The sequence below is a fragment of the Convolutriloba macropyga genome, chromosome 10 (genome assembly GCF_964194025.1).
Source record: "Convolutriloba macropyga chromosome 10, txConMacr16.3, whole genome shotgun sequence".
Taxonomy (NCBI): Eukaryota; Metazoa; Xenacoelomorpha; order Acoela; family Convolutidae; genus Convolutriloba; species Convolutriloba macropyga.
In genome coordinates this window covers 16054154-16079098 of record NC_134477.1, presented here as the reverse complement: position 1 = coordinate 16079098, position 24945 = coordinate 16054154, and the positions used below count along the sequence as shown (strand labels likewise).

Below are 24945 nucleotides of genomic sequence, written 5' to 3'. Positions count from 1 at the left end.
AGAGAGGGTCAAATTTTACTGATGGTTGGTTTCCTTGTTTTATCCACTACTCTTGAACAGAAACAACAGACCTAAGTTTAAAAATATTGAAGTACCTTTTGGCCGAAGAACTTTATGCGCATTTTTTTATTACTTAGCAGACTTTTCATACGCACAATGACAGACTTCTGTAAGCAAATTAAGAACAAGCAAATTAAATTGTGTGTAACAAGCAACTTTAAAAAAATTAAATGGCAATGCACAAGTTACTTAAGAAAAACTTCAGTATGGTGTACGATAACTCGAACGTTAAGAAAGTTAACAAATATGTTCATTTTACAACTCAAAGCAATTGAGAATTAGGTCAACACATTTGAAAACTGACGCCCCTCGAATTGCAAGAAGAGTTTGCTGGAAACTATTTTAAAGAGCTAATAAGAGTTAATATGCTGATATCCCAGTTAACAGTAATTCACATTTAACTGATATTTTGTCTCTGAAAATCACACTTTAACGTTATCATTCTGAATGTGTATTCGGTTCAAATTGTGTATGCACAATCCCCACCATAAAAGATATGCAGTAATTTAATCAAAATGACGAGAAATAGAAGTGTGTGTTCGGCAAGAACGTACAATCTGGAAGAAATTTCGATTGAAGTTTTTCGACCCTCCAGGTACAATAGGTATACCTATTGTTTCTGGAGGGTTGAAAAACTTCAATTCAAAGTTATATAAATGCTTTTCTTGAGGTATTTAGCGTCCGCTGTAACGAACAGTGAGTACCTCAAGATAATCACTTAAATACCTTTTTTATAACGGAACGTTCATTTTGACTGATTTAACACAGTCGGTAGGTAATTGCAATTTTTGAGGGGTCTAATTGGCAAACAGCCATCAAGTTCTATTTGAATGCTAGGGCTTGCCGTTACTGTCAAAAGTTTTTTGCTCCTCGAAATTATGCCAAAATATCCGAACAACACAACGTTAAATTCATGCCCTAATCAGAGTTTCTTAGCGACATAAGAATTATTATCCACAATTGTATTAAATTGAGCGGAGAATTTGGATTTGAGCTTGATTTCCTAAAGTCTCTTTTCATTAAACATTATAAAATGACGTATGAAATAACAATTATCTTACACTCCTCTTCCCACCGCAAAATATAACCAATTATTTATTTCGAAAACGAAAGAAAACAATAAATTCCCTATTGTGGGGGGCACTTTTGATCGGTTCCTATTCAGGGGTTTAGAATTGAATTTTGTTACTCAACATAACAGTGTTTGAGTGATTTACATAGTTTTTTTCTTATAAGAACGTTAATCATTGCCTACAATTTTGATTTAATTGTTAGGGAAAAAGTTACCATCATTATTTCCGAGAATAGTTTAGTCTTAAGAGCTGGGGTGTAGTACTTCGGGAAAGGGTAGCGGTAGTCCGGGAAAGACCACGGTTGAGACCAGTTGAAAGAAATCGTGGTTGTGTTGAAGGCAGAGACGCTCGAGTTGATACTTTTGGTCCATGGAAGGACAGTCCAATAACGTGAACAAAATTGCATTAGTTTCAGAACTTGCATAAATTAGAGTTAGCTAAAGTTTTATTATTTGATGTTGCTTGAACTTAAAAATTTATGTGGTGATGGATGTCCCGCTTTTTCACCCCTATTCATTTAACCCCCTATCATTTAACCCCCGATTTAATCACCCCTCTTTCGTTTCACCCCGATTTTAATCTTTCTATAAAATAAGGATAACAAGGCGGCTCGTTAATGTGCGTTCGCACATGATGTTCCGACCCGAGCTCATCTACATTTTTGACTTAATTGTCAACCAATGAAGAGATAACAAAAATAGATATTTGAATTTTAAAAAAAATGCTACATTTTAAGTTAATTAAACACACTAAATTCTGCCCCGATGAAATAGCAATCATAGGTTTCATTCATGTGACATCAATAACTCGTCACAATAAGTCGTATGGCAAAGAAAAATACATCAAATCCACGAAATTTTTGAGAAAACCAATAGTATCAAAGTCAAAAAATTCTACAGCTTTCAACGGAAGGCATTTAATACGCTAAATTATGCCTAGATGATGTGACGAGTAGGATGCTTGTCATTCAAAATTTATCAATAAGACATTACAACAAGTCATTGACTATGAAAACAACAACAAAAACAGGCAAAATCCAAAAATTCGGTAAAAAATTGAGAGAAGAAAGTGTCGAAGCTATTTAAACCATAAGCTTTTTTCTCTGAAAACTTTTTCAACGATCCATTGAACGTCTTCATTAAGCCAATGGGAGCAATCAATATCAGGATAATGTAATACGATTTCAAAAGGAACAAAAAGTACTAAAAAAAAAAAATTGAAAATTAAAAAAAATTATGAAAACTCGTGCACCGAAATATAAAAAACCAATAGTTAGAAGACAAAACCGCTAACTAGATAAATTGTTGCTGATTTAGAAAAAAAGCGGTTCTGTCATTATCGAGACTGACTTAAAATCCACGAAAAAAAGCTTAAGATTGATTTATGTTAAAAAAAAATAAAAAAATATTTTTAAAGTCTTAAGAACCATTAAACTCAAAAGCTTTCATAGGAATTCAATGAATACGCTCAGCTATGCCACGATGTGAATACAAGGATGTTTATGATGCCTAAGTAACCAATAAGACATCACAATATGTCTTATTACTATGAAAAAAAAAACAACAAATACAGGCAAAAACCAAAATTTCTTTAGAAAAATGGGAGAAGAAAGTGTTGAAGCCATTTAAAACATAATTTTTTCTGAGAAAGTTTTTTCTATGATCCTTTGGACGTCTTCACTAAAAGAAGATGTAGCCATCAATATTAGGATGACGTGATAAGATTTCAAAATGAACCAATAAAACGAAATGTCCAAAAAAATTTTAAAAAAGTTTGAAATCTTGTGGCATTGAAGACGTATAACCAATAGTTATTTGTAAAGCCGCCAATGAGAATAACTTATGTTGCAGTGGTATGAAGGAGTTCAATCCTGTTTTTACTGAGACGAACTTACAGTTCACAAAAATAAGTTTATGATTTACTAATTTTGAAAAACTTTCGAAAATTTATTTTCAAAGTCTTAACAGCCATTAGATGTCCACTCACAGCACTAGATAGGTTCACTCAATGCTCATTAGCAAATCTATTGCACCTTCAGTCAACAAGTGTATGCCATAGGATTATAAAACTTCAGTAAAACCTCAAAAAATAAATCAAAATTTCATTTGAAATTACGAAATCTGAGATACGAGTCCAAAAAAAACATGAGTGATCCCTTCGAAACAAGTTTTTTGTTCATTGGGCTTCATTTGATCGTAAAAGAAGTTTGTCATTAACAGAACTTCGATATTAAAAGTGTCTAGTAGTCTCTTGACTTGAAAATGCAAAAAAATTTCAAATTTTTCTAAAAAAAGAGCTCCCAAACCTAATTCGATTTTTTTTATATATTAAACTTCCCTCTAAGACTAGAACTAGTCTTTATTTTCTCCTTTCGTCTATTAAAACCTAAAATTGATTTACTTTTTGGCGTGAAATCTAGTTTTGAATTAAATTTTTCGTAGAAAAAACGTTAATTCGAACGAAAATTACGGTAAAAGTGAACAAAAGTGAACCAAATATCCAGTGTTCACATGAAACTTTAAACCTCGATAACTCCTCGAAAAAAAACGAAATTAAAAAAAATCTTTTTAATTTCGAATTCTACGCTGGACGAGCTTTTAAATGATACCACGCACATTTCTCTACGATGAATATATCGGTCGGCCAAAATTCACGGAACAAAAAAAAACCCATATGAGTATATAGTTCCTCCCCCCCCCACAAGTGGGGTCGGAACAATTAAATTAGAAATATAATCATTTGGCCATGACTCGCGGGCCATGGCCATGCGTCAGCGGCCCATGGGACTTGATATGAAACTATCACAACCGAACGTGGGATTAATTTATCCACTTAATTATGACAAAACATGCCTTTAATGTCGGCTGCTAAGTGATGGGATGAAATGATAGAGGGGTGAAATGATAGAGGGGTTAAAAGATAGTGGGGTGAAAAATCGGGGTTAAATGATAGGGGGTAAAATGAATAGGGGTGAAAAGAATTAGAACCGTGTTGATGGAAAGGTAAACAAAATTATGTAACATTATAGGGATGCAATTTCTCTCGGGAGGGGGGGGGGGGGGGCGGGGGGTATGTTAAAGCAGGGCGACTGTGTTTTTAAAGGGGGTTTGTCATGACATAGAGATAACAGCGAAAAAAAACCATGAGGATGATAGGGTTAAAATTTGGTTGGTAATAATAGGGTTTGCGCTAAGGCTTACTGTGTTTGGGGGAACTACATAGTAGTCAAATGTAAGGCTGTCGAGTTCTTAAAAATTCGTAATTTGCCATGGGAAAAGTCGTTATTATAAAATATGATAACTCTTACATTGGTATTTGGGATGCGAAATACACTTACGGGAATAAGTTTACGGATGGATTCAACCTAAGATTACATATCCGTCATGCCCCAACTGTCCGGATGAATAGCGTGGATGGCGTCTATGTACTCTAGCTCTTTTTGCTACATATTAACACCTGCAATATTTATTTTACTCTCTCTAATTGCCTACTGTTGCACATTTTTCGCAATTATCTGACGAAATGATTCATTGACAGGGAGTCGGCAATTTTTGTTCCTTGCTCTGTCACCCATATAAGATTAGGTGTAATATCTGTGATATAAAAAATGACATTTTAAGTGTTTTATGTAGTTCAAGTATTGATTGTCGTTACAGTTGTATAATTTCAAATTTAGTTCAAAAATTTGTCATCTAGAATTTTGACTTTTCTGTTCCCTAATCTAGACATAATTTTCGAGGTAAATTTGTATTAATGATGTACAACACTTTTGTGTTCGTTAACTTCCGTTGATATTTGGATAATTTCTCACTTTAATTTTGCGCTTAACTTCATTCTTTCTGAACCTCATATCCAAATCAGTTGACTAAATACAATTTCATGAATTGCTCCGCATTTTAATATAAACTGAGGCAACTATCATTTGCACCGCGAAATCCAACTTCAAAACTTGATTGAATCTGCACAAGTAAAACTGTAAGCGCTCTTGATGCAATTTCCACTAAAATCTGCGAAAGGGACATTCGTAACACAAACAATTTGGCATAAGCATAGTATGGTGCAGTTAATTGAAGAATCGTGTAAGACTCCTTTGCAAATCAAAGCTTTTTGGAAAATAGCAACTGCAAGCTCACCTCTAAATTGGGAAAAGTGGACATTCCTATTGAAACAAGCCTGCTCGCGAAAAAAAACATGCATATAGACGAATTGCGCGGAAGCCTACCCGAATGAGAGACATACCCAGAAGAGCCGAAATACGAAGAGCAAGTGTAGGGCCACACCCAGCAATCAGAGCGCCACAGGAAGACCAGAAATGCAAATCTCAAGGTAGCATGGCAAAATGGACGCGAGAAAGTTGACGAAATCGGAATATTATGTGGGAAAAACTTTGGAGCATTTGCTATAAGAAAACCACCTCGCCTCTCTACCTTTGCATCAATATAGAAGGTTGTCGCATATTCAGTAAAAAATATCCGCACCTTGAAATCTGGAAGCAATCAAACCGTGACGTTTGGAAGGCGATGGAGGGACCTTTTGTGAGAAGCCCGAACATCAGCTGTGACCAATACGCCCTTTTCACACTAAAACAACAAAACTTTGAGGCAGTTGAACTAATTTATGGGAGGCTCAAGGAATAAGCCAAAAGTTGTCGTTGAGGTGATGAAAAAGATGACACAATACGTGACATATTTATCACCAATGTTCTAGACTTTGAAATTCATATAATTGCCGCAAATGTTACCAACGTTGGCGTAATAATCACAAACAAAGCTGTCCAGTAGAATGAAAAACATGCAATAATTATGGAAATTACAATCACTTCAAAATAGTAAGCAGAAAATCCAAGAAACAAACTTAACTGGGAAATCAACAACCCAAGGTGAATCAATGAAGAAGAAAATGAATAAACAGTTAACTACATCACAAGTTCCAATCAGCTTTAAAAATCAGGTATTCGACTCTCCATATCTATTAGCAGAAACTAACCAAAAAAGAGGTCATAGCGGAACGATTTGTCGTTGGTGTCCTACAGTTGACCAAATTCAGATTAGATTATATTTCTAAACTGTCTGAATTAATTATTTTCTTCGATTTATCATAACCATAGAATTACTTACAATTGAGGATGGCTGCATCAATTATTTTACAGCTATTTATAAATAAAGAAACCAAATTTGAACAAATTGTTCTACTACTGATCTAAGCTCAGATCGGTTGATTTCACTCGTTTAATTACTTTGAACGAACTGCCCGGGTATATCATAGAGAGCAACCTTATACTTATCAATTTGCTTTATGATTTTTTAGAAGGAAATTGTATTTAAAGCCTTTTAGATAACACTCATGCAAATATCCAAATCTTTGATTTATTTATTAGTACATATCTTTTCTTTTGAAGAGGAGAGAAGGAACTGTCTATAGAAACAATTTCAAGACAATTAAAATTCCTTTTTCGATTGAGACGTTCGGAATCCTGGTATTTTTCAATTTGGCTTTCTTCAAGCATACTATCTGTTATTGAAATCTTGAAATCTTTTAAACAGCTCTTGAAATATTTTTTGACTGAGTCAAGCAGGTCATTTTGGACTACCCCTCCTGTCCTGTGGCTCCGAGATCGGCAGTTCTTGAATCGAGTGAGATTGTTGAAAATGAGTCAGGAGTGGACGAATTCAAGTACTCGATGATTGTCAAAAATTCCATAGCAGAAATTGAGTTTCACCTGAAATTTGAAACTGTTTCATGCCCAAACTCAATATATATACTCAAATGGTTTTTTTTGTTCAGTCAATTTTGGCCAATCGATATATCCATCGTAGAGAGTTGTGATTGGTTTCATTAGAAAGCTCGTACAGCGTAGAAAGGGAAACAGAAAAGATTTTTGAATTTCGTTTTTCCTAGGTAGTTACCGGGGTTCAAAGATTTGTGAGCATTGAGTAACCGTTTTTGTATTCAATGGTATTATTGACTTTGAACTTTTTACATTAGAAAACATTTGTTGTTTTGCCTCTTGTTGTTTTTCTTCTTGACTTCTTGTATCTCAGTCTAATTAAAAACATCTCCTATGTATATTTGGCAAAACAAACAACAATTTTTTTTGTTGTAGTTGATGATTTTTGGGCTATAACGCTGCGTGGTTACGGAATTTCTCAAATAAATTTTTGCTACTGGTAATTGTTTGTGGTCAATTTTGTTGTTCTCTTCGATAGTCCCCCTTGAAACAAGGGCTCATTGATGTTCAAAACACCTCAATTAAACAGTCATAATTTGTTTATTTGAAAATTTGTGGTTTTGAAGGCTTCAACAGTGTGTTTTTATAATAATGTTTGTGGAATTTTGAGTTCTGTCCTTACTCGTTGTTAGTTTACTGTTTTCAGAATTAGTCTCCATTAATTTGAGGTGTAATTGGCCTGCCAAGAAGTTGCAAGTGTTTTTTGTTTTGGTTTAGTTGAAAAACCAAGTTTCAAATATTATTTGAAAGTGTTTGGTTTTAAAAAAAACGTACAATTTTTGAGTTTTGGCGACTTTTTTAATCTCATTTCTGACAATTTGCAACATAGCTTTCATCCTCTTTCTAGAATTAAAAACTTCTGTTACTACTAGTTTTTTATTAGTGGTGTTGTGACTCCGTTACTTTGAATTTCTGTAAATCTTTATTGAGGTGATTAATTAGTGTTATATTTTGAAAAATATTTGACAGTTTTCGTGTTTTTTTGGTTTTCCTGTCAAACTACAACATAAATGAGGATGATCTCTATTGGTTCTGCTGATAAAAGAAACGTCAAATATGATGGCTTTAATGAGTAGTTCATGGTTTCAAAGACTTCAACACCGTTATCTCCCAAACTTTAACTGAAAATTTGATTTTAAGATGTATCGGTAACTTTCTAATGGACTCTTTTGACAAATTGTGGGTAAGCAGAAACCTCAGTGGTTCCCTGTTTGGACGCATGACGATTTTATCCAATTTATTCAGTTTAGAGCTACAGTTTTTTTTACTTAGAAACTGTTTTCAAAAATTTAGAAGTATTTTCAAACCTCGTGGTTTCTTTTCTTTTTCTGTCTACTTTTTACCTATTTTCACTAAGGACCGGTCCTATATTTATTTAAGAGACAAACAAGAATTTTTTGCAAATGCGAAAAAAATGTTAGCTGATATTTTAATTGATACTATTTAGACGTCATCTGGTATTATCTGTTGCCATTTCGACTTTTTTAGTATGCGTTTGTTAAAAATAGATTTTTGTTTTTGGTCGCAATCAAAAACTATATTAGTTCTTTGATTTTGTAATTTTTTGTATCCTGTTCACATCAATGGCAAGTATAATTGGTTTTTCAAGGTGGCATTATTTAAGTCTTTTCCTCGCCAACGAATGGTCTAAACGGCTCTGATGGAGTTACATAAGGTTTCATCTAGTTTTTGTAGTTGATAGCTGATGGTTAACTTATTCATCTTTTTTTCTTGTTACTCTTGACTTCTTGCAACGTCTACGGAAAGATCACAAAAGTTTTGAGTTGAAGTACAAGTTGATTTTTTTAGCTTAGATTTTTACTGATGTACTTAGAAAAAATAAACAGACTATGAGTAGACGGGAATCGACGTTCTTGTTGTTTTCATTGCTTGTTTCGTCTCGTCGTTTTCGTAGTTTTATCAATAGCAGGTATCATCGGCTCTCCAACTAGCTCTTCAAACCATCAGTTGAAATTGCTTAAACGAAGGAACAGAAAGCAGATTTGAAGTGGTTGTGACGTCATATGGTCGTAAAAATCTTGACAAAACAAAAAAAACATAGCAGGACAAGTCCTGACGTACAATTCAGAGAATTTTCATTGACTAAGGAGGAGAAAACTAGACCTAGAACGGACTGCGAATGGTTGGGAAAACCATTCAGAAAAAACCCAATCCAAAAAATCGAATTAACAGGAAAAATCAAAATGAAATTGCCGAATGTGAACAAAAACCACTAGCGAGAAATCTTCAAACACCCTTTTCTCAATCTACTTTAAATTTAGAGCAAATTTTTCACGCCAAAAAACCACTCGATTTTGGCCACTTCCTGTTTCGGCGTGACCAAAATCACTACTCCAATTTGACTTTCAAATTCTTTTGAATTTTAAAAAAAAAGCAAGAGAAGGCCAATAATAGCCCCAGCTATCGCTGTGCGATAGCTTTGCACTTAAGAAAATTTACACATCAAACAATTATTCTAGAAGAGTATGTATTTTTTAAAGTTTTGTATTCTTCCTCATTTGGTAAACTTTCCAGTCGAAAATATGAGTGGGGTATAAATATGCAAACGCTCATTACCGAGCGTTTTTGTTATGTATAAATTTATTATACATTGATAACGTGAATATATATCTGAGAACAAATTTTACCTCATCTTTTCAGAAACATATTTTCATTGATAGGATTTTTCACAAATATAAAGGAAAGTTCTTTATTTGTATTAATGGAAAAGATTTAATTATTTTTTCTGGAACAACTTGAAAAAAAAGCTAATTTGCTGAACGCAGTTTTTTCACAAAAACGTAAAACCACAAATACATTTTCAAGAAAAATTTTCAGATAAAACAAACTGGTGAAAATACTTGTTTGCAAAACAGTTATGAGAAAAAATTTTCGAAAAACTTCTATAGACAAATTTTTTCGAAAAATTTACCGAAGTTCTTTCCATTAACAGAAAATTTTGTATTGTGATGATGAGTAATTTTTAACAGTAATCAGAAGATAAAAACATAGCTAGCTGCATAACTATAATTAGCTGCAAATTAGTTGAAACTTAATTTTAGTACTGAAAGAATTTATTTTTCACTACTACACTCATTGCCATTCCTAAAAAATCAACGCAATAAAAACCAGCGTATGATTTTCGTTGATTTTGTTCACATTTTCTGTATTTTGTACGCAGTTTTGTTGCCAAATTTGCTGAAAAAAATGATGAAATTAATAACAATAGTGTTGCAGGTTTTAATTCTAAAGATAGAAGGGTGTCATTGAACAGTTTGATCCAATTTTAGCAGCAAGGTTTGCTAAACTTTTCACAACTCAACCATTTTTTGCATCAAAAATGGCACAAAATATTTTTCTTAAGTTCACTTTATTCAAGTTTTGCGGATTAACACACCTAAAAGCTTCTTACTTGATCTTCGTTAACGACAAAGAAGACTAATTTTAGTTGCCCTTTGAGGTTGTTCGTGAAAATAAATTTTGCAGTCTTTTGCTCCACTTTAAAAAAACTTTTGCTTCCATTTTTTAAAAAAATTTCTTTTTTTATTTTGGTTAATTAGAGAACAGAACAACTGAAATCAGGACATGCTAATGACAGGTCTAGTTTTTCTCCTAAGGAGATTCAGGGAAATGTATCTTGTATTTTAAGTCGAAAGCTTAAGTATGTTTACAAAATATTCTATGAGTTTCGCAATTTTTGCCTTTTTTAAGTCAATTTGTAGCTTAAGGACAGTAACGACAGAGTTTCCTTTGACTTTCTAATGGATTAAAGTATAAAATTCACTGCAGTTTTATGTTATAAGTTATGGTTTTTCTTGAGGTTGACCCCATCCTTGAGGTTGACAGGATAGATGTCACGTAAATAGCATTTAAATAGACGGCAAAAATGAATATATCCATTCTTTCGCTGAAAAACTAATGTGTTTTACGTCTTCTTATAGATAAACAAAGGAATCTAATTACTGATTCCAGTTCAAATCTAAAACTTTTCATGGGCTGGAAATCAAGTATTTAAAAGAAGAATATCTTTATCTACTATTGTGTCTTTTATTTATTTTTTAACTACTCTCATCAGTTAAGGTTCACATATCACATTATTGGTGTTGAAGAAAAGCTCAATTGAGCATCTCTTATGTTTTTAGTGCATTGCTTATTGTTTTAACGGCTTCGACACAGTTTTTTTTTGCAAAAATTTAAACAAATTTTGATTTTTGGCTGTATTTGTCTTTTTTTTTGTAGACGCTTGACAGACTAACAGATTTCAATGGCAGATCTAAATGATGAGAGATTTCAATAAAGACAGATCTCAATAAGATCTCAATTAAAATCAGATCTCAATAACAACAGATCTCAACGGCTTTCTTCGGAGAAGTTAATGAACCTATTTAATCATTTTTTTCCTAATTTTGTCATGTCTTTGGAATTGACTTTCGAAAAGTTTTAACTATATTTTTTTAGCGTTGCCCTTTTGTTATTTTTTGGCTACTTGATACCCAATCTCATTAAACAGAGGTCACATATAACATTTTTGGCTTTAAAGAAAAGGCGCAATTGATTCAATCTGACTTTTTACACATCAGCTTATGGTTTTAACGGCTTCCGCACAGTTTTCTCGCAAAATACAATTGAGTTTTTTCTTCTGTATTTGGCATTTTATTTTGTAGACGTAAGGCAATCTCTGGTTGAAAACATGTCTAAAAATCAACAAATGGCGGTTTGAATAAACCTAATGAAAAATTTCAGTTGATATGTAACCGTTTTCTTATTTGAAATTAATTGTTTTCAAAAAAATAAAGTTGTAATTTGCTGTTTTTGTTTTCTGTTGTCTACTGGTTACCGAGTCTGGTCCCGAGGAATGGTCTTAAGATTTTTCTAGGGAAACAAAATTAGTCAGTTTTTTGCTCTCAAACTGGAACTCACTAGGTTCCCATTCATTTGATGTCTCGGGTGGGCACTATAACCATCGAACGAGCATCGGAAGATGACATCTTCTTCTGGGACAACTGTATCTTTTCTCTCAAAAAATTTTACCTTTAGAATTAGCGTTTTTTATCTCATCTTAAATTATTTTATCGCTCCTAATTTGCCAAGATCTTTTTGCATATTGTAAAATTAAAACAATATTAGACCTTCTCAATACGTGCTGTTTATCCATTTATAACTCTTAACACTACATTGCTTTTAAATTATTAATTATTTTTTACAGTTCAAACTCAAAAGAATCAACAATATTTTTTTAAACATAATTCTTGATCAAAAAAAATGTCAACTTAAAAACAAAGACTGTAAGAGAGCTTGTAAAAGCCTGTGTGCGTAGCTCAGAAAGATCTCAAATAATCTAATTAAAGTGAGCATGTATCAAAAAAAACCCTGAAGACAGTCCACAGAAGTGATTAAGGGGCCAAGTGCATGCGTGACTCACAGAACGCTTGAAATATACGAGCCAAACAGAGAAAAAGAAAGTTTCACAACTTCAAAGAAAAACAAACAATGACTTTTAATCTGTGGAAGCTGTTGGTGTCCAATTTTCTCAAAAACAACGGCTCCTGTTAAAAACAAAAAAAAAACAAAAACAGAACAACTGTCATCGAGGAAAGGTCTTGAATGGCATTTAAGTGTCATGGCAGGAAAAAACGACCCGTAGTGTTAACAACTCAATTATTAGTAAAAAAACTAATTACTCGCAAAAATTTAATGTCATCAAAAGTAAAATAAAATTGTAATATCTACGCAGAAACGCATAAGTAAGCATCAATTGAACTCAAAGTACACAGCCAGAAGCTAATAAATTCGAAAGCTTGAAATAAATTCACAATTCATTTCAAATATGATTTTGTTGTTGTTACCTTTTCTTCAAAGTCAATATGTGAAAAAATAATCGGCAAAAAGACTAATTTAAAATGTTTCAGATACCTGGCTTGTAAAATATTGAATAAAAAAGAGTCAAAATTCACATGAAATTATCAAAAATTTTCAAGAAAAACAAAATCTACAAAAGCTACAAAATTTTCAAAAATTTCTTGAAATTTGTGTCTTGAAAACAATTCCAGTGTAGCCAGAATCTTTCCCAGAAATCGTTTTCAAGCTTCAGAACTTTTCATTGGCACCTAAAAATGGATAAAAAATAAAAAAAACATAAAATCTTTCAAAAAAACGTGAAAAAATTTGGTTAATTTTGGTATTAACGCTGGCAGAAACATACGAAATAAGAAAACTCTTGGGTAGGTAACACTTGACCCTCTTAAACTCTGACCATTTTTCTCAAAACTACTAGGATCAAAATAGGGGGTAAAAACAAGGAAAAAAACTTCAATGTTTGCTTTAAAACTTCGAATACTGAACTCTTCGCCTTGAATTCAAGACGTCCCACCAAATTGAAATTCAGCACTTTGGAGAGTGCTAAATAGGGAGTAATACCAAATTCTGGCCCCCAGTTTATCATTTTTATTGAAAAAAAGACCTCTGTGTAACCAAAAAGCTAAAAACCAAAGTTATCAATCAAGTTTGATCACATCTTATCTTACAAAAATTACAGGGCACAATTCCGTACAGAGAGCACCATTCAAAAATCCTTAAATTATTTTTAGAAATTTTGACTAATCGTAGTTGCGCAACGATAAGTGTAGAAAGGTTCAACAAAGAAAACCATTTGCTAGAGTGGCACAATAAACAATGATTCAATCAGAAATTTTCTGAGGGTCTCGATCATTTACTTGACCTTTTACAGTATTTGAAGCATTTTTCTTCCATATATTGCTTTGAGATAAAAGACCTTATACTTTAGTTCATTCTTTGCATGAGTTTTTACTTTATTAGTTAGGCTAAAGAAACTGTTTGACCAAAGTTTTCAACTATCCTGTTACTATGGATTCAGTTGTCAGTAAATATTTGTCAGGGTTTAAATGTTTAGTAATTTTGTTGCCTTTTGAGGTTCAATCAATCACTTGGACAAGCAGCCTAAAATAAAGCTCTTTTTTATAAGTTTGTTTTTTCCTCAAAACTAAATCTAAATGAGCTTTCTCTAAAGCCTTCTTAAAACTTTAAAACTAAATCTAAAGCCTTCGTTATTGAGGAATCAAACCGCCGGCTAAAATACGCAGACGAGCAGACAAAATGCTCAAAACATTAGATTTAATCAATTTTTACTGATATTTTGCAATCAATTTTTTCACAAAAAATTATTGTTTGCTGACACGCCACAAAAAAACACGCCACAGGAAAACAAAAATCTTTTTCTGAAATTTCGGACATAAAGAAATCAAACGGCAAAAACTGTAAGAAAAATCTTATAGCATCAGAAAATTTAGTTCACATTATTGAAAAATCTTGGTTTTTACGTTTATCAAAACCATTATTTGAGACTAAAAGCAATCTTATTGATTGTCTGCGAGATGTTTAGAGGTGTTTCAGCTGATTGCTAAATGCACAAAAAGGCAAAAAAAATTGCATCAAATTTCTTCACAATTTTTGCTGCCAAATTACAATCACACGTACCCCGCAAATATACCTCAAAATGTTTTCAACCACAAGAAACTTACATGAGCTTTAATGCGTTTCGATCAACAATCTATTGCTATTTTTAAAAAAGAAACATAAAACTGCCATTGTTTGTGTGACTGGTAATGGTGGTTGGGGTGGCTACGGTGGTGGGTTGAGGTTGTGTGATTTGCGAGGGGGGAATCCATAGTTTTAATCATTTCATTTTTTTTTTTGAATTAAATTATACACTTAATCAGCTTTCAAATGGCAGTACTCTTACCTTATAAGATCGAGCGGAGTTAAGCGAGCAAGTGTTTTCGATTGTGACTTGAGACAAAAAGGTCGCCCTATAACATAGCTCCCCGATTGCAAGTAACGTCGGAAAAATTAGAATCGTTATATTTTTCTAGGAGTCATCATTATTTATTGCTGTTTGCTTACAATTTACTATTTGTTTTGCCTTGTCGATAATTTCGTGTCGCAAATAATTGCTTCGTAAATTAAAGAGCTCCGAATTTCTCTCTTAAGAGTTTGATTTTTTGATATTCACTCAGATTAAATTCCGGGCGCAAGTAAAAAATGGAAGAATACAACAACAGCAAATTTACACTAAAAAGCTATTTTTATTTTGCTTAGGGGGATTACTTTAATAGGTGAACTTCGGAAGAAAAACATCCCAAAGGCCAATTTTCTAACGAAAGTATAGATGAGAAAGATTAAAACGGTTTTCTTCAGTTTTTATCTAGATTTAATTAATCGAATAAACACTTTAAGGCAAAAAAGCAATGAATAACGTAATATTTTCAAAACAAGCTTTTGATTATGTAAAATAATATCTCGGTTTGGCAATCCGTACAAACAAAGTTTCAATTTTCCTTTTTGTTAATTAGTTTAAGATTGAAAAGATAATAACCCTTTGCTAGAAAACTATCAAAGTTTTTGCGACTCCTTCTTTGGAAAGATGATAACCCTTTGCTATAAAACTATCAAATTTTTTGCAACTCCTTCTTGAAAAGCTGAGGAAAATTTTAAAAAGGGAAATACAGCAACATGAACTATGAAAAATGCAACAAAAATGAGTATGATTGGGAAGTTTTGTTCAACTCACGAATGAACAAAAGAGAACAAGAAGTGATTCAATTTATGATCAAAACTAATTCTAAATCAAAAATAAAACATCAGCCTATTAAATTTAAAAAGATATATGAAAACTATTGAAGCCTTCACCAAATTTTTTGCAAATTAAAACCAGCTCCAGATAAAAGATACTTGCTAAGAAAGCAAGATATTTTTATTCAAATGTGTTAAAAGAGACCGACTACAACAAAATTTGACTTGCTTTTGATGCCCGTAGAATCAATAGAACCCAAATTGTTTTGATTAAAAAACAATATTTGATATTGTAATTTGATTTTTACTTCTAACTATGAGCGTGAGGTTTCCATTGCCTAGAACATCTATTTAATAATGGAATTTAATTATTGTAGAACAAGGACAATTTGAGTATTTTCTCTTTTTTAGGCTCCTAAAGGCTAGTGTAAAGAAAATTTTCTCTCAATTATTGGATTCTCACTGGAATGCCTTGCATATTTGCGTTAAAATGTCAAAACAACAGAAAAAAACTGAATAGAAAAAAAACAATAGAATACTTGAAGTTTACTTAGGTAATCTATTCATTAAACAACAAAAAATGTGAGATCAGTGCGGTTACAGCAACCCCGGTCGCAAAATTGCCCTAATTTGCTCTATTGTCCAGGTTTTAATTTTGCCAAAATTTTTCCGCTAGTAAAATTGTCGTAACGGCTGCTGTACTATCAATGAAAGGCAGTACTTTACAACACCTGGTTCGTTTCAGTGGTTTTAAATGTGTCCGGTTATTATGTTATTGCAGTTAGTTTTTGTGAGCTGTATAATCTGTTGTGCTGTAGATTACCGATGAATTACTTGATAATAATTATTCATAATAACTAATCACTCAGCTTTGATGTTCGACCATTTTTTTCACTCCAAATAGTGTAATATTTCTATTTGTAGCAAACAACTTTTGTTGAGCTTTTGTTAATAAATCGACTGATAAAACGAATAGAGTCATTTCGCCTCAAAAAATGAAACATCTATGAGATTTAAAATTATAACTTTTGATTAATTTATATAGGACTTTGTTTTTCTTAAGTCAGGTACAAAAAAACATTCATTTTTTCACCAAATCTGTTGCTTCTGGTTTAATTGTCAGTAGTTACAAGTCAGGTTTTAAAAAACAGGTTTATTTTGCAACCTTTTGTTTTTTCAACTTATATTAAAACTCAGTAAGTACCCAATCAAACTGAGCACACTGAACTCTCATAACACTGCTTAGACCAGTTTAGAAACTCAATCGCTTAAATTTTTTGGGCTCGGACGTTTTATATTGTTTCGACGGCAAAATTTAAAGTGAATAAAAATAGAAAAATTTTATTGCCAATGAAATTTTGTGTACAAAGTTCTCACAACGAATGTTTGATTGCGGAAACGGTATGAAACAAAATACGCTACTAATTAAATGGACAACAGAAACTTTGTTCAAGTTTTTGACACGAAAAGACAACAGCAAAGATTCTTTACAGAAATTAGCAAAATTACCTCAATTTATTGCAAAAATCAGGGTTTTATGTTTCATCAGAATCATTAATTTAAGAGAAATGTCGGTCTAGTATATCATATAAGTTATTTTTGGAGCTTTACTTTGCCCAATATTGTCAAAAAAGAAACTTACTTTACTAGTTAAGCTAAGGAAACTGTGATTGAATATTTCACCAAATTTGTTGCTCCGGTTTCAATTGCGGTCTCAGTAATTATTGCTCAGGATTAATTTTTTTACAGTAAATATAACAGAACAACAATAATAAGTTTCTAACTTTCATATTAGAAATTATTAACAAACTGAAACTGACTTTGTACATATTAGAAGGTTTCTCTTGCTTAGATACTTTGATGATCCCGAAAAAAGACGGCAAAGATCAAAAATAATTCCTTTTCAAATAAACAGTCGAGTCAGTAAAAAAATTCAACAACACAAGACACAGCAACAAAATTTTTTGGCCATCAACAGTTGCATCAATGCAAAATCTATCATTTTGGTAAATTTGGGAGTTCTAATACAAGTGCTAGTCACGTAGTTTTAAATGTCAGAAAAGCATTTCTGATCCTTGCAAGTTTAATATTTTTATAAAAGGAATTTTCAGCACTTGATAGAACAAGTTTCTAGTATTTTTTAACTAACAATTGAGTCCGTTGCGAACCACTTGTAAAATATCTGAAGCAAATTGGTAATAGATCTCAAAATTCATAGAAAATTTAACAAACAAATTTGGGTGTATTGAAGTAGATTGAGTTTGAGTTTACGGTTTGAGTCTTGATTGATTTTTATAAATAATTGGTAGCACCCAAATGTGTTGGCAAGCGTAAGCAATTCAGTTAGTATTTGATTAGTATGAGGCATCCACTTCTGTTTTTCATGATTTTCTAACCATACTGTTTAAATTGCCCTTGAAAACTTTTGGCCATGTCTGAGCTCGAATTTCGTCAACCTTGATTTTTTTAGTATTTGAAACGTTTCCGTTTGGTATCTATTCTGTTTCGGTCCCCAATGTTTTTCGCATTGCGTTTTACATATTGTTGTGCGCCATAGTTTTGTGTAAAAATAAAAGCTCTGTCTGGTGGACATAGAACTTATATGCAAACTAAATTTTTGGGGACCGAAACAAAATTTTTATTGCAAAAACGAGTTTTACAGCTGAACTTGTTTTCCTTCAGATTTACATTTCTGTCGATCATACAATTGTGTCAGATCTTCGATGCGAAATCACAAATAAGGCCTGCATAAGCTTGAGTTTGTCTGCGTATTGTAGATGGGGTAATAATCACTCTTGTAGCCAAGCAAAAAGCAATTGGGAGCCAATCCTCTAAGTCATCACTATCTGGACTGACTGGTATCGCGGTTTTGATTTTAATGTTGGTTAAGAGCATGCATTGTAGTTGAACGAAGGTCCACTGATCATTCCCCAACACTGCATACTTTGTTTTTTCGTATTTCTTTCCAATTCTTTCGTTACACCCTCTATGCAAATTACAGCAGTTCGGATGTTCTTCAATCTGCTCACTTGATGAATGATGTGTTTTTGCACGCCTTCTTTGTTCCATAATGCAAGGTACTATGCAGTTTCTTATTCAACTCTAACAAAATTTGTTCCATTGCCGCTGATCATTGTACTGCACTTGCTTGTTCATGCAAAAAACCGTTAAAATAAATTCAATAACTTATTGGCAAGAGTCTTTAGACTTTTAAATTGACGCAATCAGGTCAAAAACGGTTAGAGTTTTAATTTTTAATATAAAACCGATCATGTTGTTCCTGTTTCAATTGTCAGTAGCTATAGTTATAGGTTAAATAATATCATATTGGCCTGGATTTAAAAAATTACAGCACAAACAACTGATTAAAAACATTTTTTTTATTCCAGTACAAGCAAGACTTCCTATTGGTTTCAATATATTAATGTGGAAATAAAAAATTTTGTTTAAGTCAGTAACAGAAGCGGTCTCTGTACAAAGTACAAGCTTTCTCATGCTTAGGAACTTTATTTATCAAATGAAGAGACTGAGAACATCAAAAAGTATTTTCCTTTTCATTTAAACCTCAGCTAAACTGTCGAACCAATAAGATCAATCTCAAACACAAAGCACTGCAACAAATACTTCACAACTAAAATATAAGCTCCAATATAAAATGAAGGTGAGTTCAAGTTGACGAAACTGCAACTTTCTATTGATTTTTGGAAGGTTTCTGAGTTTTGGTCTAGTGCCAGCCATGTCGTTTTAAACGGCCGAAAAAGATCTCTCATTATTTTCAGTGTTAATTTGGAGTTCCAGAAATTTTGTTACTGTTTAGAAAAAATTTTGAGTAAAATGAACTAACCAATCAGTTCGATGCGAACCTATAGTAAAATATCTGATGCGAACTGGTACTAGGCTTCGAATTTTGGAGAAAAATCACAAAATAGGTGTGTCTGTATTGAAGTAATTCAAGTTGGATTTTGAGTTTCACTTCAGTGATTTTCATTTACTCGTGATGGCTACCGAATATATTGGCTACCCAAAAAATTTCAGTTAGGCCTTAATTAGTATGAGGCCCTCAATTCTGTTTGTCATTCTACTCTATATCCTCGTGTTTAGTTTGCTCATGAATGAATTTGTCTATTTAACAAACTCAGATCAAAAATGACAAGCATTGATTTCCTATCAAGAAAATTGTTCTGTTCGGCACCTGTTCCATTTTTCTCCCATTTCATCATGCCCCCATTGCATTTTATTTATTGTTATATAGTACGTTACTTTAAGTTGACACGTGCGCCTTGAGTCTGTCACGGTTAAATGCCCAATAACCTGTGGGCAAAACCAAATAGATCCACCGTTTGCTGTTATAGGTGCTAAATTCACTGCTGAAATTTGGCTGTTGGAATAACACCGTCAGATCCTTCAATGGTCTCCGTATGTTGACCCGAAATTAAAATATCCTCGCACTCCACTGTCTTCGATCTAAGGAACGAGATTGGCTTTTTAAGTATTTGTTTTCCTGTAGGTTAACATTTGTGCCAATCTTTCAATTTCGATAGATACTCTATGCGAAATCTATCTCAATTAAAGCATGCATACCTTAAATTTGTCTGCGCATGCTAAATAGGGTGATGAAACCTGCGAGGCCATATGGAAAGCCAATGCGAGTCAATCCTCTTGAGTCATAGATGTCTGAAGTGACTAGTCACAAAGTCAGACTGATATTTTCCCAAATAAAGATAACAGCGATTTTTTGCTTTTCTGATTAAGTTTTTTTATTTAAATTTAGGGAAATTGCAGCAGCTGGGATGAATTCCAATCTGATTTGTTTATGAAAGGGATATTCTTCGAACCCTTCTTTGTTCCATGCCGCATTATACTATGCAAGTTCTCGTTCATATCCAACAGTGGTGATTTTGTTTAGGTTGATCATTTTACAGCTTTACATCTTTGTGCACTAAATCGAATGATTACATCGAAACAGTTATTGGCGTCAAACTAGGGTACTAATTCTATAGGTTTTGTTCTCACCGATTATTAAACAAACAAACAAACCAACCATTTTTCGTTTCTTTTCCTAACCGTTGTAAGGAAAAAGAAAAAAGTTATCCAATCCAACAATTTTAAGGCATCTAGCCGCTCTTCGGTTATATTTGACGTTACTGGTGCCAACGTTTGTGACCCACACTGGTTCTTGATTGATCATAGGGCGCTTCGTGCCGCTGAGATCTCTTTTTTTGGCTGAAAAATTGTTTTCATTTTTCCACTACGTTTATTGAGATTGCTCTGATGCTCTTATTCATGAAAACCTTAACTGTGTTATGTTTCCAACAAAACCAAACTGGATCTTTTCATTGAAATCTACTTGACTATCGCAAATTCTGCATTTGGCGCACATAATATCGTCTCATCATGGAAGGGTGAGAACTTTAGTGTTAGTGCTTTTTTGAGCATTGTTTGCTTTTCAGCTTTGAGAAGCTGGTCTTTTGCAGCAAAATGTTTTTGCTGAGGTAGACTGAAAAAAGTCGCTTCAGCCCTTTTTTTATTAACTGCTTAATGCGAGTGCTGCCCGTGTGTAATTGTTCAATGCTGGTTGTACATAGGCCAAAGCATTCACGAGCTTGTTAATATTGTTAATATTGCTAAATTGTTCCAATCAAATAATCGCTTTTACCTATTCAGTCCTGGTAGGTGAGGAGAGTTAATTGTCTTTAACCAAAAAAAAAATCTATTTTCATTAGCATTAGCCAATTTTATTCTAATATATTCAACTAGGCTGGGTGTTGACTCATTCCTGCTCAAAATTTAATGCAACTTGTTCGCCCTCTGGTCACTGTTGGCTGGTTTGTGATACTTACATGCATACATATTTTTTCTGTGAGAAATCAGTTGTACCTAGTATCTTGTTCACATCATTGGCCGCAACCACTTTTTGTGTGCCATGAGAGCTATGTATCAAATGCAATACTGTAGTAGAGTCTAACAAAAAGCAAAAAATTTTAGCTCTGTTTCTTTTTTCCGTCTGTTTTTTCCTGCCTTCATTGCTGCTTGTAATTCCAAACGAAATATCAAAAATTTTCCCCTTTGAAAAACTCAATCTTTGCATCAAACTAATCTTGCTGTAATAACTTGGAAAACATTCTTTTTACGCGTTCTTTTTCTTTAAAATTTTAATGCGAGTGCTGCCGGTTTTAAACTATTGAAAGCCCGTTGAACATATGCCATTGTATCTATTAGTTTGTTGGAAACGCTAAAATGCTCCAATCCAATGACAGATTTGACTTACTCAGCCGTTTTAAGAATTCAGAACAGGATATGTCCTCTTCATTTGAAACAAACACTTTCGAGTTGCTTCAACTAGGCCGCCTGGCGAGCCAATACTTCTCATAGCTTCCTGATAACTAACTACTGTCTTGTGAATCTCAGCTCGTTTGTGGATATTTTATACATGATTCCGTGTTTCTACTATAAAAAATCAGTTGTACTCAATACCCTGGCAACATTCTGGGCCGAACACACTTGCTGGTTACAATGGGAGCTTTGCGTACATTGCATACTGTAATTGACTCTAACTAAAAGCAGAAATTTTTAATCTTCGTTTAAAAAATTGATTATCTGTTGATTAAAACTTTACTCAGGTGACAACTGCTGCTGAGAATCTCCAATTTGGTATTATAATAGGCTCGTCATTATCACTCTTCCTTTTCCGATAACAAATGCTAAGCTAGCTGGGTATTCTTTTGCAGGTATTTGCATCTAGTCCACAGCACTTCTGTAGACTCAACAAACACATGAAGCTTGGTTTCGTCACTCCTTGCATGGAAGTTTCGTGTGTCGAATCTGGTTTCATCTGCAATTGGATTTTTCGATTTCAATTACGCAACATCTGTCTTTTCAACAGGTTGCATTCCATTCCTTTTTTCCATTGTTTTTTTTCCTAGTCAAGATTCCGTTCAGAAGTCTTTCTCGTGTGACAACATAATCGAGCGAACAATCCGATTGGATCTACTGACTAACTGAAGACATAAGCGGGAGAATCTTCAATTGAGTAAAAGGATTTGCAGCTTTTTTAGTTTTCACCTCTGCAAACTTGAAGGCCATTGTTAGTAACATTCTATTGTAGTCTATTCAATAAAGTGCCCTCCGTATAGGGTACAACGCGGTCTTGCTTTCTATTAATGTTCATTTTCAAGAGTTCTATGCGAGAACAGACACTCTGACTGATTCAAAAGTTCGATTGCTTCATCTGGTGTTTCTTCCATTTAGATTTAAAAAATACCCGGTGACGACGTTCATTTACATTGCTTTTGCTGCTATCGGACACAACTCCTTGTTATCATTTCCCAACCGCGTCACAACAGCTTATGCGCAGTTTGGATTTTCATTTGATCCAAATACGTTATGCTGGTATTCATACTTTGAAACAAATTTGTTATTTCTTAAACGCCAGATAAACCTCAAAATCTTCAATACTGATCAGCAATCTGAACATTGAAAAACATCGACGCAATATCGACTTCCTGCAAAGCTGTTGATCGTTCTTGAAATCTTGGCATCATTTCAGTCAACCATTCGTGTCAGTCATTCGTCGTTTATGTATACCTTTCTGCACTTTGGTGCAGCATTGCAAACACGTCGCACTTTGCAGAACTTTCTCAGATTTTGCACTACTTTATTGCTAAAATCCATTGTTTCGAGCACCTTTCACTTCAATTTTTTTCATCTATTTCATCATCTGTTTCAATTGATTTTCAAAGCAATTTTTTCATGCTTGATTCCCGGATAAAATGAAAAAAAAAGTTGACCAAGACTGAGCTGCATTTGAATTTGGTTTGGATTTAATTCATTCCTCGCAATTCCAAATCATCCCTGTTTGCCTGTAAACTTTTTACTACTCTATAGAAATTTTTGTGCCTATAGTGCCTTCATAGAGTGAATGTTAACGTTTATTTTTGAAGAAAAAGTTTTTATGTAATATAATGTTTGCATATTCTCAGCGCCTGTCAAGTGTTTTGAGCAAACAGAAAGACAACGAGTTTGTTTATTTCGCGTCACCTGCCCAAGGCTGAATTTTCAAGTATCATGACCACAGAGTATGGCAACTTTCATCAAGTTGAAGCTTTTGAACTAATTATGGATAAAGAAAACCATTGATCCACTATCGCAAAGTGCATATGTGTTCAGCATGCCGCTCTGAAAAGAGACAGGAGCTACCTGCAGAGGGCTCGTAAGTGCAATCCAAGTAAAAGTTGTCACGCATTGTCTATTTTCAAAATAGTTTCACGGAAGGATAAAATTTGCCTCTCTCGGCAACAAACTAATTGCAGGCTTCTATATCATTGATCTAAAGAGCTGGTTGATTTTTCTGACCCTGCTCATGTTTTTGTACTTCGTTTGTTATTCGATGCCCATGTCTTTCTATTGTATCTTCTGATTATACTGCCTCTCCCACATTTTCAATTGAAGAAGCGGATCTATTCTGTTTTGCCCCCCTCAGCTTAGTGAGCACAATTTTTTATGACCCCCAGGCGCACGTGCTATTTTCTTACATAGTAGCGTGCTATATAACAACATATAATTTGTAACGGGGGGTCATAAAACACACTGGGGGGGGGGGAACAGAATAGATCCGAAGAAGCTCTGAGCAGGCTTTTTTCAGTTCAAAATTACTGCGACTCCACAATTCCGACAGCAGCTTGATCTGTTTCCCCATGCAAGAAAAGAAATTCTTTTGTTTATGGCTTCCATTCTTCTCTTTCAGCTGATTGTTGCTTTGTTTTTTGCTGTCTTATGATAAGAAAGCTTTACTCCATCCAGTTCATTTTAGCGGTTCAAAATCTGTCCAGATATTTTGTCTATGCAGTTCGTTCTTCTACTTTTATATTGATTAAAGTTTTTTACCATCACATTACAACTTCAGTCTATAACTAAACTTATTGCATGCCTTGTTGTTTCAGAATCAAACTGAGATAGATTTGCTAGAGACAACAATTTCGGGATCTCGCTCGTATCTCTCAGTTCAATCGGAGAGAGATACATCGAAGATAAAGCTATATGCCCCTGCCCTATTTATGCAAAAATGCTGTAACTCTTTTTTAAGTTCACCTCTATTCTATGTACTCACGTGTTGAAGCACCAAAACCATAACCCGTTGAATTACAGCTCAAATAATCTGTAGAAAAGGACTCAAAAAACAACTATTTTACTTTGCAGGAAAGTTTTTCAAAAAGTCAGTCAGTGATAGTTTGTTGGTAGTCATTAGGCGTCATTAATTTTTCAGATTTCACGAATCAAATTGCTCATGGAAGATTTAATTTTCCTAATTAGAGGCTAACATTTGTAGTATAGCTTTGGCAGATAATTTTTTTGATGACTTGACAAGCTTCACAAAACAAACGCCAAAAAATAGTTCGTGATACACAAAGGCTCTCAAAGTGCAAGAATAATTAACTTACTTTCAAACGTTCCAATGGCAATTTGCTGCAGTTGCAGCTTCAGACGAAACGTCTAAAT

General features: G+C 33.5%; 3 protein-coding genes across 5 annotated transcripts in view; 2 read left to right on the top strand and 1 right to left on the bottom strand.

Moving 5' to 3' along the window:
• LOC142347937 (uncharacterized) overlaps window positions 1-14895 on the bottom strand; it is a 62345-nt gene extending 47450 nt beyond the window's left edge. Inside the window, exons 1-3 of the mRNA XM_075399101.1 lie at window positions 14621-14895; window positions 6724-6852; window positions 1348-1492 (exon numbers count right to left, since the gene is read on the bottom strand). Coding sequence (XP_075255216.1) covers window positions 1348-1492; window positions 6724-6833 — 255 coding nt within the window. The 5' untranslated portion in view covers window positions 6834-6852; window positions 14621-14895. The remainder of the gene's footprint in view (window positions 1-1347; window positions 1493-6723; window positions 6853-14620) is intronic.
• The window catches only part of LOC142348751 (target of EGR1 protein 1-like), a 588447-nt gene that overhangs the window by 94143 nt on the left and 469359 nt on the right, over window positions 1-24945 (top strand). The gene's annotated exons all lie outside the window — the stretch shown is intronic.
• LOC142348750 (UDP-glucose 6-dehydrogenase-like) overlaps window positions 1-24945 on the top strand; it is a 338711-nt gene that overhangs the window by 94138 nt on the left and 219628 nt on the right. The window lies entirely within an intron of this gene.